This window comes from Phyllobates terribilis, unplaced genomic scaffold (assembly GCF_046119375.1).
Source record: "Phyllobates terribilis strain yellow unplaced genomic scaffold, ASM4611937v1 Scaffold_11__3_contigs__length_659146591, whole genome shotgun sequence".
Taxonomy (NCBI): domain Eukaryota; kingdom Metazoa; phylum Chordata; class Amphibia; order Anura; family Dendrobatidae; genus Phyllobates; species Phyllobates terribilis.
The window spans coordinates 151709592-151726006 of NW_027362771.1; the positions used below are offsets into that span (position 1 = coordinate 151709592).

General features: G+C 44.4%; 1 protein-coding gene across 3 annotated transcripts in view; it reads left to right on the plus strand.

The window, feature by feature from the left end:
* The first annotated feature begins 4534 nt into the window (after positions 1-4534).
* The window catches only part of NR2C1 (nuclear receptor subfamily 2 group C member 1), a 35616-nt gene continuing 23735 nt past the window's right edge, over positions 4535-16415 (plus strand). For 2 of the 3 annotated variants that reach the window (XM_073651685.1, XM_073651686.1), the window contains exons 1-5: positions 4535-4728; positions 8400-8523; positions 11421-11531; positions 14471-14701; positions 15041-15125. In XM_073651685.1, coding sequence (XP_073507786.1) covers positions 8470-8523; positions 11421-11531; positions 14471-14701; positions 15041-15125 — 481 coding nt within the window. In that variant the 5' untranslated portion in view covers positions 4535-4728; positions 8400-8469. The remainder of the gene's footprint in view (positions 4729-8399; positions 8524-11420; positions 11532-14470; positions 14702-15040; positions 15126-16415) is intronic. The other variant, XM_073651687.1, reaches the window with a different exon arrangement.

Here is a 16415-nt window from a genome sequence, read left to right on the forward strand (position 1 = left end):
TATCAGACATGGCCATGCGCAGTGCGCCGTGCCTGCTAGTAATGACACGACAGTGTCGGCACTGCATCTTTAATTTTGCTTGTGTGACGCCCCATTACTAGCAGAAACAGCCGCACAGCGCGTGGCCATGTCTGGTAAAGTGACTGCAATCAAACAGCGTCAGCGGTCATGCACAGATGCTGGCGGAGTGGCCCAGGCCTCGACGGCGAGTGGGACCCCTAATGGTCCAGGGCCATAACTGCGATGGCCTTCAAACACACGCTGGCAGCCATGCACAGTCACATGCCTGAGGAGCTGGATGGTAGACAGGCCGGGGGCTGGTGAGCGAGACTTGTTACCAGCTTTCCAAATCCCCATATTAAAATTATTTCTAGTGTGTGTGTGCATGTATGGTGTGAATATATGTGTATGACTATATATACACTGCTCAAAAAAATAAAGGGAACACTCAAATAACACATCCTAGATCTGAATGAATGAAATATTCTCATTGAATACTTTGTTCTGTACAAAGTTGAATGTGCTGACAACAAAATCACACAAAAATCATCAATGGAAATCAAATTTATTAACCAATGGAGGCCTGGATTTGGAGTCACCCTCAAAATTAAAGTGGAAAAACACACTACAGGCTGATCCAACTTTGATGTAATGTCCTTAAAACAAGTCAAAATGAGGCTCAGTATTGTGTGTGGCCTCCACGTGCCTGTATGACTTCCCTACAACGCCTGGGCATGCTCCTGATGAGGTTGCGGATGGTCTCCTGTGGGATCTCCTCCCAGACCTGGACTAAAGCATCCGCCAACTCCTGGACAGTCTGTGGTGCAACGTGACGTTTGTGGATGGAGCGAGACATGATGTCCCAGATGTGCTCAATCGGATTCAGGTCTGGTGAACGGGCGGGCCAGTCCATAGCTTCAATGCCTTCATCTTGCAGGAACTGCTGACACACTCCAGCCAGAGTGTCTCCAGACTCTGTCACGTCTGTTACATGTGCTCAGTGTGAACCTGCTTTCATCTGTGAAGAGCACAGGGCGCCAGTGGCGACTTTGCCAATCCTGGTGTTCTGTGGCAAATGCCAAGCATCCTGCATGATGTTGGGCTGTGAGCACAACTCCCATCTGTGGACGTCGGGCCCTCATACCACTCTAGTGGAGTCGGTTTCTAACCGTTTGTGCAGACACATGCACATTTGTGGCATACTGGAGGTCATTTTGCAGGGCTCTGGCAGTGCTCCTCCTGTTCCTCCTTGCACAAAAGCGGAGGTAGCGGTCCTGCTGCTGGGTTGTTGCCCTCCTACAGCCCCCTCCACGTCTCCTGGTGTACTGGCCTGTCTCCTAGTAGCGCCTCCAGCCTCTGGACACTACGCTGACAGACACAGCAAACCTTCTTGACACAGCTCGCATTGATGTGCCATCCTGTATGAGCTGCAATACCTGAGCAACTTCTGTGGGTTGTATAGTCCGTCTCATGCTACCACAAGTGTGAAAGCACAACCAACATTCAAAAGTGACCAAAACATCAGCCAGAAAGCATTGGTACTGAGATGTGGTCTGTGGTCCCCACCTGCAGAACCACTCCTTTATTGAGTGGGTCTTGCTAATTGCCAATAATTTCCATCTATTGTCTATTCCATTTGCACAACAGCATGTGAAATTGATTGTCAATCAGTGTTGCTTCTAAGTGGACAGTTTGATTTCACAGAAGTTTGATTTACTTGGAGTTATATTCTGTTGTTTAAGTGTTCCCTTTATTTTTTTGAGCAGTGTATTTATGTCTGTTTTATATGTGTTAAGGATGTGTTCAAATATGTATGTATGTATGCCTGTATGTGCACGTATCTGTGTATGTGCTTGTCTGCGTGCATGTGTACCATGTGTGTGTATGTTTGCGTACTGTGTTTGTCTGTGTACTTTGTGTGTGCATGTCTGCGTACTCTGTGCATGTCTGCGTACTGTGTGTGCGTGCATGTCTGCGTACTCTGCGTGTGCATGGCTGCATACTGTGTGTGCAGGTCTGTGTATGCTGTGTGTGAGCATGTGCATACTATGCGTGTATGTCTGAGTACTGTGCGTGTGCTGTGCGTATGTCTGCATACTGTGTGTGTGCAGGTCTGCGTATGCTGTGTGTGAGCATGTGCATGTCTGCGTACTGTGCGAGTGTGCATACTATGCGTGTATGTCTCAGTACTGTGCGCATGTCTACGTACTGTGTGTGTGCATGTCTGCCTACTGTGTGTGCGTAGTGTGTATGTGTGCCTTTCGTCTGCGTACTGTGCGCGTGTGAATGTCTGCGTACCGTGCATGTCTGCCTACTGTGCGTGTGCATACTGTGCCTGCGTACTGTGCATGTGTGTGCATACCGTGCGTGTCTGTCTGCATACTGTGCATGTCTGTGTACCGTGTGTGTGCGTACTGCGCGCGCATGTCTGCATATGTAAAGGATGAGGTGGCAGGTGGGGCCCTATATTGTATGCTTCTACTTCTCTGCCATATCTGTGCATCATGAAATGTGTTAAAGGGGCCCACTAAGACCTGGAGCTGGCACTGATTCAGAGCCTATAATATCTAAAGTTTTATAAAGTAAGAGTTACACTTTAAAGCTGTGTGCACACGTTGCAGATTTGGTGCGTTTTTGCCATGCAGATTTGCTAGCAAAACCTGAAGCAATCCTGATGCCAGCAAAGTGAATGAGAAACCTAAAGTTTCATGCACATGTGGCTTATTTTTGCCTTGCAGATTTGGTGCAGAAAATAATCTGCAACGTCAATTCTCTGTGTTTTTCACCATTGACTTCCCTCAAAACCGCTCATTTGTGCAGCTACATTTTTCCTGCCAAGATATGCAGAAAAGGTGCAGAAATTTTACTCAACATGTCTGTCACCCCCTGGGACGTACAGTTGAAACCAGAAGTTTACATGCACTATATAAAAAGACACATATGCATGTTTTTCTCAATGTCTGGCATGAAGTCAGAATAAATCTTTCCCATTTTAGGTCAATTAGGATTACCATCATTTTTAATATTTGCCAAATGCCAGAATAATGAGAGAGAATATTTTAAGGCATTTTTATTACTTACTGCAAAGTCAAAAGTTTACATACACTAAGATTACTATGCCTTTAAACAATTCTGGACTGCCCATATGATGATGTCATGTGTCTGGAAGCTTCTGATAGTTTTTTTGGCAACATCTGAGTTAATTAGAGACACACCTGTGGATGTATTTTAATACACACCTGAAACACACTGCTTCTTTGTGTAGCATCATGCAAAAGGAAGCAAAATGGGGGTAAGAGCAGGATAATTGCCCTGCAAACAAATGCGCATGGGGAAATTACTTAAGATAGAATAAAAAAATAAGCTTGAACCAGGAGGCGGAGGTCCAAGTAGAGGAGTTCCCTGCGTGTGTAGTTTACTGTACTTGTTAATAAATAAAAAAAAATGATTTGGGGTCCCCCCTATTTTTAATAAGCAGCCAAGGAAAAGCAGACAGCTGTGAGCTGGTCTTATGCTGGGAAAGAGACAATATACATGGACCTTCCCAGCCCACAACTGTTTTGTCTTTGCTGGTTATTAAAAAAAAGGGGACCCCCCCCCCCCTTGCTGGTTATTAAAAAAAAGGGGACCCCCCCCCAGAAAAAATTACTTGGGTTCCCCACTATTTTATAAGACCAGCCCTCAGCCGCCCCAGAAATGGCGCATCCATTAGATATGCCAATTCTGGTGCTTAGCCTCGCTCTTCCTGATTGCCCTGGTGCGTTAGCAATCGTGGTAATGGGATTGATGTCAGCAGCTGGCTAACATCAAACCTGGGGGTTAGTAATGGAAAGGCGTCTATGAGACACCCCCATTAATAACTCCGTATTTAAAGATAAAAAGACACACACAGGGAAAAACTGTTTATTTGAACCCAGACTCCCCTGCACATTCCCTGGTTTACCCAGCAGCTCCGACAATTCATTGTGGTGCCCACACCGTCCAGCGATTCTCTCCTGCAGCGCATGGAGCGTCGTTCTGAGAATGGCGCTGCATAGGTTACTTGCGGTCATGTCTCATGAGCGATGACGTCAGTAAAAAAAAATATGACTCTTGGAAGAAAAGGGGAAAAAAACGCCTGGTGTGGAAAGGGTTAGAGTATGTTCACCTTACAGTTCACTGTCCCAGCAAAGTGACTGCGATCTCATGCAAGGTGCTTGTGCTTGGTGTCACATCGTCACCAGCCCAGCTCTTGCAGGGTTTATCACACAGATTTGGGAAAACCGCATAAAAGAAGCACACAAAACACTTGTATGCAGCAGTTTTCCTGCATTTCTGCAGCAACCTGAGGTGTGCAGGTAGCCTCAGGCTGGGAATGAGCGCAGGTGACAGCAGCAGCTCCTCAGCAGGTTCTTATCAGCTACAAAACAGGCGCACAAAGTGCTCACACCAAAATAACTGCGGGGCCCCAGGCCCGTCACGTGACTGGAGGGGCCACACACGGCTGCCGGCACTACACGGAGTAACAATCCCCTTGCGTCCTCTCCTCAGCTGGTCAGTGCGTCATGCCGTACAAAGCGCTAATGACGTCATCACGCTGCCAGCTACGAATCGGTCACGGGGAGGAGCTGTGCACTCGGTGGAGCTGAGAGAGGGTCACGAACTCTGACCCGCCGGGAACCGGGTGGAGCGCATAACGGACTTTACGGCACTTGACGAGAGCGGTGTGTTCTATTTTCGCGGACGCAGGTAAGACACTAGACACAAGGGAAATGCCGTGTGCAGCGCAGGAGGAGCTGTCCGGAGCCCTGGAGTGTTCCGCCTGTTCCGCTCCCGGACATGGCCGCGTCCGGAGTGGCGTAGCAGTGTGACGCTTCACCCCAACATTGTGACCTCTGACCTCCACCCGACAGGAACAGATTCCCGGAGACACTGCTTCCTCCCCCCTGCGGCATACACTGTGTACTGCCTCCCTCTGTGCGCGCACACTACTGGGGAGGCGGGAGAGCGGGAGGCCGGCATTGTGCGACCTGTCAGTGCGGGGACATGCACGTCACACCATACCGGGGACTGCACCTACATGCACGTCACACCGTACCGGGGACTGCACCTACATGCACGTCACACCATACCGGGGACTGCACCTACATGCACGTCACACCGTACAGGGACTGCATCTACATGCACGTCACACCGTACAGGGACTGCATCTACATGCACGTCACACCGTACCGGGGACTGCACCTACATGCACGTCACACCGTACGGGGGACTGCACCTACATGCACGTCACACCGTACCGGGGACTGCACCTACATGCACGTCACACCGTACCGGGGACTGCACCTACATGCACGTCACACCGTACCGGGGACTGCACCTACATGCACGTCACACCGTACCGGGGACTGCACCTACATGCACGTCACACCGTACCGGGGACTGCACCTACATGCACGTCACACCGTACCGGGGACTGCACCTACATGCACGTCACACCGTACCGGGGACTGCACCTACATGCACGTCACACCGTACCGGGGACTGCACCTACATGCACGTCACACCGTACCGGGGACTGCACCTACATGCACGTCACACCGTACCGGGGACTGCACCTACATGCACGTCACACCGTACCGGGGACTGCACCTACATGCACGTCACACCGTACCGGGGACTGCACCTACATGCACGTCACACCGTACCGGGGACTGCACCTACATGCACGTCACACCGTACCGGGGACTGCACCTACATGCACGTCACACCGTACCGGGGACTGCACCTACATGCACGTCACACCGTACCGGGGACTGCACCTACATGCACGTCACACCGTACCGGGGACTGCACCTACATGCACGTCACACCGTACCGGGGACTGCACCTACATGCACGTCACACCGTACCGGGGACTGCACCTACATGCACGTCACACCGTACCGGGGACTGCACCTACATGCACGTCACACCGTACCGGGGACTGCACCTACATGCACGTCACACCGTACCGGGGACTGCACCTACATGCACGTCACACCGTACCGGGGACTGCACCTACATGCACGTCACACCGTACCGGGGACTGCACCTACATGCACGTCACACCGTACCGGGGACTGCACCTACGCGCACGTCACACCGTACCGGGGACTGCACCTACGCGCACGTCACACCGTACCGGGGACTGCACCTACGCGCACGTCACACCGTACCGGGGACTGCACCTACGCGCACGTCACACCGTACCGGGGACTGCAGCGGCGCGCACGTCACACCGTACCGGGGACTGCAGCGGCGCGCACGTCACACCGTACCGGGGACTGCAGCGGCGCGCACGTCACACCGTACCGGGGACTGCAGCGGCGCGCACGTCACACCGTACCGGGGACTGCACCTACATGCACGTCACACCGTACCGGGGACTGCACCTACATGCACGTCACACCGTACCGGGGACTGCACCTACATGCACGTCACACCGTACAGGGGACTGCAGCGGCGCGCACGCAAGACATGCCATGCAGGTCATATTGCCCCTAATATATCAGTGAGGAGAAGAGGACCTGTTTTGTTTCTTTACTGCTTGATGCTGCCTGCTTATGATTGGTCATCCTCATGCAGGGGAAGAAGTACACGCCCCCAGAGACAAATCTCTGATAACGCCCAGTTGTACTATAACTTTACAAGCTAACCTTTAATAGCTAATATCTCTGCAACAGAGAGGAGAAATTAAAATAATAAAAAGAATGTTTTACTCAGCTCTGCAGCCACTGTTCCACGATGTGGCCAGTATAACATCCTCAGACTGGTGAAAGGTCATCTGTAAGTGATTTGCCTGTCAACATAACAACGACAGGTATTTAGTAGACCTGACCTCAGATTATGTCTAAAAGGAGGACTACAATGGCAACCAAGGTGACCATTGTTAGACCCTCCACTGCCATGAGAACATTGTGACAACAACCAATGGCCTGTAAGAGGCATGTGTCGCTATGGATAGTGGCATTTAAGGGGTTAAACTGGGGATTGTTACGATCCCGGCTGTGTATGTCAGTTGTGCTTCTGCAGCTGTTCGCACAGGTACACTGGCGGTATCCACCTGATCATCATGCAGCGTTAATTTACCAATGGTCATGACAGATATACAGGTGCATCTCACTAAATTAGAATATCATCAAAAAGTTACATTTATTTCAGTTCTTCAATACAAAAAGTGAAACTCATATATTATATAGAGTCATTACAGAGTGATCTATTTCAAGTGTTTATTTCTGTTAATGTTGATGATTATGGATTACAGCCAATGAAAACACATAAGTCATTATCTGAGCAAATTAGGATAATTAACAAAAAACACCTGCAAAGGCTTGCTACGCATACAGTATCACTGTGCTTGATTGGCCAGCAAACTCGCCTGACCTTAACCCCATAGAGAATCTATAGGGTATTATCAAGAGGAAGATGAGAGACACCAGACCCAACAATGCAGACGAGCTGAAGGCTGCTATCAAAGCAACCTGGGCTTCCATAACACCTCAGCAGTGCCACAGGCTGATCTCCTCCATGCCACGCCGTATTGATGCAGTAATTGATGCAAAAGGAGCCCCGACCAAGTATTGAGTGCATTTACTGAACATATATTACAATAGGCCAACATTTTGGATTTTAGAACACTTTTCAAGCTGTTGTTATAAAGTATTCTAATTTACTGAGATAATGACCTTTGTGTTTTCATTGGCTGTAAGTCATTATCATCAACATTAACAGAAATAAACACTTGAAATGGATCAGTCTGTTTGTAATGACTCTGATATTATATAGAGTTTCTCTTTTTGTATTGAAGAACTGAAATAAATTAACTTTTTGATGATCTAATTTAGTGAGATGCACCTGTATATATCATATAAGGTTAATGCAAATGTTAGGTTGCTAGGTCTAACTTTTCGTCACAGTTTCTGGCCCTGAAATGATAACAGGTCTACAAAGAAAACAATTTTTTTGTTCAGGTGCCAGGCTTTTTTAAATGGATTCATGTATTTTGATGATGCAGAATTAAAAAATCCCATTACTTTTGCTGAATTGATTCTAGTTTTTGAGATAATTCATCCATGAAAATTGTGCATTCCCCCAATGCTACTTGTTTGTGATAACAAATGCAATATCTTTTGGTCTTTTGATTCTTTTAACAGTGTCTTAGGTAATGAAATATCCCATAGTATTATTTTGTATTTCAATTTATAAGCTTACAATGTTATAAAAGCAACTGTTTGAAGTTAAAAAAGTTCCGAATTCATATTCTTAATCAGCACCATAAACTTAATATAAAACCGTTCAGACATCGTTGGCAGCAAAATCACTGTATAACAGTGTAATTTATGTAGGGCGAGGGATTAACATTTAATTTCTGATTTTAGGCTATACTTTGCACAAAACTGGATGTCCTACAGATCTTTCTTTCCAAGGACTTTTCAGTGAAGACAAATTATGGCTTCTATAGAAGAATTAGCTCACCAAATTATTGAACAACAAATGGGAGAGGTAACATTTTTCAAAATTTTATCAATAAGCTTTTAGACCATGGATTTTACACATTCAGTAAATGTTCTGGAATGTTCAATTAAAGAGGTTTTCCCAGGAACAAAGTACATTTTAATTTAATAGATGTTGGAATAACAATAAGTTCTACAATTGGACGTGTTTAAAAATATGTCCCTGTGCTGAGATAATCTTATAAATGTGCTCCTGCTGGGTACTGTGTAATGGCTGTGTCTGACAGTGCAGGAACACGGTCTAATCATACAGACAAGAGAATATACAGACATTACAGCATGGGATCGCAGCGGATTTAAACAGCCAGGGAAATGTTCTACTGCACAGAAATACTCAGCTGTGATCATGTGCTGTAATATCTGTATACCCCCCCCCCCCCCCCCCACTGCCCAGGAGCTGTGGTATGATAAGACCGCGTTCCTGTACGGTCAGACACAGCCATTACACCGTACACAGCAGGGACATATTTATAAGATTATCTCAGCACAGGAACATTTTTCTTTAACACATTCAATTGCGGATCTTATTTTTATTCCATGATCTATTGATTAAAGTGTACTTTGTTTGCGGGACAACCCCTTTTAAGGTATTTGCAAGCAACCCTAATACAGTACAATGTTAGTGAGTAGGATTAGTAATCTGTTGCAGAAATGCCAAGGACTTTTACTGCGGATTTTATTTAGTTCCGTTTCGTGATTGAAATCCATGGCTATATGTGCAATAAAATCCTGTGCAGATGTCATTGCAGATTTTGGTGCAACTTTTTGTCCAGATCACCAAGGTCACGTTTACATCTCTGACATTCATAGTCCGAGTATGAACCAAGATGTGTTGACTGGCAGTTCCCTGACTCAAACTCAACAGCATCATAGGCATATAGCAGGCTCTTGAGTTCAAATCAGGTGACCCCTGGCCAGTCTGAACATTGTGGTCTGTCTAAAGAATGTCAAATATATGAAACTGGCCTCGGAGAGATTATTACTGTGTATTACAGGTACACTGTCACATTGTAAATGTAGTTTGATCTGTGGACAGCACGGTATAGAAAAAGAAAAGCCCTACGTAATATTTAGGTTTGTTGGAAAAAAAATTAGTATAACTTGTTTTTTATTCATTAAATCCCTTGTGTTTGTATACATAAGGCCATTGGGAGTCCTACTCAGTGATTGACATCTACTGTATCTCCATATGCACAGTCATACTGAGAAGACTGTCAATCACCTATTGGGACCGCCCACTGGACTCAGGGATTTCAGTGAATAAAATGCAAGGTTTACTGAACTTTTCCCACAATAATTCACATCAATCTGATCAGCTCCTCCTGCTCTATAATATCCTGCTTGCGTGTCAGATATTATTTTGACCATAACAAATTCCCTTTAACACCTTACCGACATCCGCCGTAAATGTACTGTACAAGTCGGTAGCGGGTGTATGAAGCAGGCTCACTGGGTGAGCCCGACCTATACAGGTAATGGCTGTGACACACAGCCAGGATCTGCCTCTAACTGCGGCATTAACAGTGCACCAGCATGGGGGCATGTCATTCTATGCTCCCATTGGCGCCCTTGTGACGCAATTACGGGGCGTTGATGGGTTGTTATGACAGCCGGAGGTCTGCTGTAAACACAAAACTGGAAATTTTCATTGTTGGAAAGTGGCTAAGCAATCTGCGTACCTCTGAATGAATTTTTATTTTACATTGGTTGGCTTTTAACTATATCTTTTCTTTTTCTTTTTTTAATTTTTATAGTGCCAACATATTCCGCAGCGCTTTACAATTCAGACAATTTCCAGACATTAATGGCACTGTCCACATTGGGGCTCACAATCTATATTTCATATCAGTATGTCTTTGGAGTGTGGGAGGAAACCCTGCAAACACGGGGAGAACATACAAACTCCTTGCAGATGTTGTCCTTGGTGGGATTTGAGCCCAGGACCCCAGTGCTAACCACTGAGCCACCATGCTGCCCTGTATACAGCACTGTAACTTATTTCTGATTAAAAATCATCAAAATCTTGTAATAATCCCTGATGCCCCCAAACACCACACACAAACTGTCCCTCTTTTTGTAATAATATACCAAGGTATATGTTATATTTTCACAAAAAACAACAACATCATGTTATGATATTTTACATGACTGTGTTTCCCAGGCTTTACATGTTAAAAAATTACTTTCATTTGCTTATGGCATAATTTAGTGATCCCCTGTTGTTCCAGTACCACTAGTCTTTGTTTAGATTGGCTGCAGCTGTCATGTGCTGAACAGACGTGACCGTTGCAGTTAATCACTATCCACAAGTGCTGCATATGTCCACTGCATCTAGTGATTTGAACCCAGGACCCCAGCGCTGCAAGGCTGCAGTGCCAACCTCTGAGCCACCGTGCTGCCCATAGTATAATACCTTAGTGCCCAATGTGCGTTTCACCATGGCTTCTTCCAAGGGGCGATGCCATTTATCTTTGGTACCATTTTACATGTAATCATCCACTTTTTATGTATTTCTCATTATTAGTCGTCATTTTAGAAAAGACAGAGTTTATTGATACTTTTATATGGTGTTTGCATCAAATTTTGCTTATGACTGCATAAAGACCAATTGACTTGTGAAATGACCCACTTGCTTAGCCCACAAAATTATATACGTTTATCTGCAGGTAAAAGTCATTTTAAGAAGTATGCATAACTCACGTGCTGATAAAACTACTAGAATTGGTATAAAAAATAATTTTTATGGGAAATCAACATAAGCTCTTGAGCCTGTGTTTCTGGTCTTTTTGAATGCACTAGTTTTACTTTACGTTTTTATAATTATATACCGTTTCTTTCTGTTGTATTGAGTTCAGATAAAAACTATGACATTTATTGTATTGTTAGCTTTCTCGCACACAGTCAGAAGTTACACACACAGCTGTGGTGGATGGAAATACTCAGAGGATACAGCTTATTCCATCCGAGTCAAGTGTCTCCATACCTCACCGTATACAGGTAGTAGCATCTGTTTTGTTTCTTAACAGAATGTGGAGATGGGAGAACACAATGGTCTTTCCAGTTACAGTGGCCTCAGGTTATAATATTTTCAATATTCATTTGGCATACCTGGGTCTTGGTAAATTGTGAACACATTTATCATAGAGTGCTACAGACATTGGCAATCTGTGGCACATACTGTATGATTGGCTGGATGACTAATACTCATCCAACCAATCACATTACTCAACTTTAAACATACAACGCCAAGAAAAAGTCATGAAATTATGAAAATCACAGGATGAATAGGAATGTTAATGATATGTAAGTGGTGATAAAAAAGGAAACAAAATTCTCAAAATCTTTTGATTTATTCAGTATTGAGTATGAGGACCATGCACAGAAATACTTACTCTATATGTATGCTATCAATGAGGTTAATAATGGTTGCCTGGGGAAGTTTATGTCACACTGAATGCACCTGGGCGCACAAATCCTCAAGATCCGCTCCTGGCAGCTCCCTTTGCAGTTACTGACCGATGACATCCCAGATGTGCCCGATAGGAAACAAGTGCGGAGACCCTGTAGGACATGTTGGCATGTTTAAAGGAACTCTGTCAGGACAGAATGACTTCTCAAACTAGGTCCTGCTGCTCGGTGCTTAACGGTGGTGCCAGTCATTTATTTACACCTTCCCACTTGCTTGTTTTTCCTCTAGCTTCATAGGGCCTGAGAATGGTGGAGATAGATGGAGACTAAGCAGGTGGGAAGGTGTATTTAAAAGATTGGCCCCTCCGTGGAGCACTGAGCGCCTGTACTTTGTTTCAACAGTCATTTTGTGCTGACAGAGAATCTTTAAGTAAAGAGGAAAAATGCCAGCTCACCTGTTGCGGCAATTTGCTGAAGGAGCACGAACATTCGTCCTGACCAGATGTGAGGAAAATGCAAAAAGTAGTGGTATCCAGCTCCAGTTAAACTCAAAATCCTTTATTGTAGACGCTTAAAAATAGACTCCATGGTAGTGATGCGGCAAGGCATAGTTTAGACAGGCGTGTAAAAGCTACGCGTTTCAGATGCACTCCGGCATCCTTTGTCAAAGCTAATGAATTAGACAGACAAGGTCTATAAATTCCCACCTAATTAAACCCAGGTGAAGTAGAAAAATCACATGACATCCAGTCAAAATAGACAGGATATGAAGAAACATTGACAATGGAGAAGAGTAACATATACAATCTAAAAACAAGAAAATACAAGAAGAACACACAAAATCTATGACACTCAATATATCAAGCTGTCAGATATTAATAATAGAACAAAATTTCACCACGCACATTCAAGCCGTCTGGGACACGTGTACCCAAATTGTAAATCCAGAAGGCTTCTGTAATATGTTCCCAAATGCGTATTTTTAATTAGCTTCTTTTTGCATTACCCTTTAAGTAACACAGGCTGCTCACAGTAGTATGAGAACATGCAGCCTGGTGGTGTTGTATTGAAAAACCGCTCCTGAGACACTTTCACATTCCCTCGTAAAGGCCTCTTCATGGTGTTGCCCATGTGGTATATAGACTAATCTCCAGCTATAATTGCATCAAAGACAAAAGCGGGATCGTTGCTGAAGAGGATAGACCTCCATTTCAGCTTGCATTGCTGTCTTGCTGTGCACCATGATAGCCTTTGAGAGCAGTGGCATGAAGTTACTTGAATACATGGACTTGTAGCGCAGTGTTTTGCAAACACCTTCTGATGATTTCTGTAGAGTGACATCTTAGGTTTAAATATGTGATGTCTAATGTCACTTGCAGTACAGAAAAGATCACTACGCACCATTCTTCAATGCTCATGAGGCCATGTGGGAAACGCCATGAAGAGTTCTTCATGAGGGAATGTCATACTGGTCCTATTCCTGGGATTATGGTTGGGGTGGCATTATGTAGCCCTCTATTCTTCATTCCAGATACACTAACAGCTCAGTGTTACATTGCTTTGGTTGTAGAACCAGTGGTACGGTAATTTTCCATAGTGAAGCATGTGGCCGCATGTTACTGTGAGGCCTAAATGTGCTACCAAGTCTCTGGACTTGTTTCTCATCTCAACCCATCTGAGGCCTCATTGGTCGGCAATTACAAAGTAACCTCATTAATAGCATTCCAAGGTGTGTAAGTGTGTGTATTTCTGAGCATGGCGCTCATTCTGGAGACTGAATAAATCAAGATGTTTTGAAAACTTAGTTTCCATTTTTTCATCGTTTGCATATCATTGACATTTTCATCGATCTTGTGATTTCCATAATTCCATGCAATTTTTTTTATTTGCTTTGCAATTTCAATATTGAAGAATGTAGATAGTGATTTACAGGACTCAGACTTTTATGTCTACCAACTTTATTTGTATTCATTATGTTTTTCTTTTTTTAATTTTCCATGAAGCTTTGGACTTAAAACTTTTTTAACACAGTGCTCTGAACGCTTTACTTCCTCACACTTCAGGTGGTAACACATATTTCTACAGGGTACTAGGCTCTAGGATTATATCACCTTCTCATCAGATGTTGGCTGAAGCAGCACTTCAAAAACTTCCTCCTCTCTCCACCTTCTGTATAAACTCAACACATAATGATATTAATACTGTGATTTCTATTCTCTTTCAGCAGCTTCCCCATACTTTCTAGTCTAAATATAGTAAACAGCTAAAATGGAGAGGAGTTTAATATTTTGGTCTTTTACTCAATTTTTTTCTTTTTGCCATAGCTGCAGGTGTTACTGTCATGTTCTCCCTTTCCTTTAATGAACACGTTAATTATTCAGGACTGGTTATCTTTTTCTTGCATGGCTTGATTCCTTAGACATTTTGTTGTAGTGAGGTGTAAAATCAGCAGAAAGCTTTTTAACATTTCTACTGACCTCAAGATTGGTGTAAAGCTTTCTTAATATTTTTCTTATGTATATCTTTAGTTTGTCACAGATCAGCAGACAGGTCAGAAAATCCAAATTCTTACAGCAGTTGATCAAAGTGGGGCAAGCAAAAGGTTCATCTTGACTAATAATGATAACTCATCTCCAAACAAAGTGATCCTTGCAAGGCAAGACAGCAGTCAAGGCAAGGTTTACCTAACAACTCCTGACGCTGCTGGTGTCAATCAGCTGTTCATCTCAAGCCCTGATGTCTCTGCACAGCACATTCAGGTAAAAGCCTTTCTGTCCACCAAGAAAAATACTATAACATTTTACTTGTCCTTTTTCTAATTTACTACTATTTAAAGCAATTTTTTATAAAATATATATTTTGTGGTAAAACAAAATAAATCAATAAAAATCACATCTTCATTTATTTGTGAGCTATGAAAATATTTAGTTGAATCGACAATTGGGATGAGAAGGGAAAGAGCTCTTTTGTGGGCAGTCTGGATCATGCATTGTGGTTGTACATGTGCCCCTTGTCCGTTCGACCTTGATGGTCATTTATTCTTATTCTGATGTTTTGCTAATTGAATGCATGTTGTGTGTTTTATATATCCGTTCTAGATATTGTCAGATGCTCAGTGCATAGACCAGAATTTAAACAAACCAGTTGTGGATCTTTGTGTGGTCTGTGGGGATAAAGCCTCAGGTATGTATGTCCACTAGGTACAAATTCATCTTTTACAATCTGTTTTTTTTCAGTTTTCTTTACTTTATTAGGTGGGAAGCCATCTTGGCTGGGCTGAAGAGGCATCATCTCAGGGTTCAAGTGAAAAATCGCCATAGCAGTTTTCTATACCGTTTTTGAGCCACAGACAAAATTGGATTTGGCAGGAATGAGAAATACAAGTCCTTCATTTCGGTCTCCCCTTTTTTTTTTTTTTTTTTTTTAATTCACTTCTGACTATGACTCAAAAAAACAGCAGAAAACGCTGTCCCACAGGAAAATTCTTGCAGAAAACACTTTGAAATTTTGCAACGTTTGGTGTTTTTACGCCAGCCTTGGCCGGCTCCTCAACTGATGTGGCGTGGCGAAGTCTGCCGTGCAAATTCAGCATAATTTCCTCCAGAAATGTACTCCAGCTGAGGCTGGAGTAACATTTATAGCGAAGACTCGCTGCAGTTGCAAGATGCGCCCAATTCATTTAGGCTCTTAATGAATTTGGTGAATCTTATTCCAGTGCTACATTATTTAAGACTGGAATAGAAAACGACAGTCTTCAGCCTGTTTCACACCTCATTTTTCCGGTACTGGAAAAACCAATACCGGATATATCGGTGTCCATGTGCACCTGTGTGGCAACCGTGTGCCGCATCAGGATCACACGTATCTGTGCCTGGGAATCAGCGGTACAGTTAGCGCTGTTCTCAGGTGCCGGGTGCTGAAGGAATCTCTCATCATTGTCCCCTGCTGGCACTGCGATCAGCGCGAGCAAGGGGCAATGTTAAGAGTAGTATTCTGCCACAGCTGAGTGGTGTCCTGTCACTCAGTGAGCTCAGCACAGTTCAGGGACCCCCTTTCTGCAGCAATTCATTCTCCTCTGCTCCTCAGCATGTGCGGTCGCCTGAAGCCAGGTGAGTATAATGATTTTTTTTTAATTTTATTCTTATTTTTATGCTAGGAGGCAGAGGAATACTACTGTCAACATTGGTCCCTGCCGACGCTGATTGCAGCGCCAGCAGGGGACAATGATGAGAGATTCTGTCAGCACCCGGCATGTCATCTGTGTTTTATCAGTGTGCACGTGTTGGACTTTTTGCGGCCCGTGCGGCGTGCAAAAAATGGACATGTCAGCGTATTTTGCCCACAGACAAGCGGTCCGTGGAAACACACTGACATTTGAATGGGTCCTACGTGTGTGTGTGTCTCCAGTAGATGTGAACACTGTCACCACACATACCGGACACACTGACGTGTGAATGAGGCCTAAAAGGGACT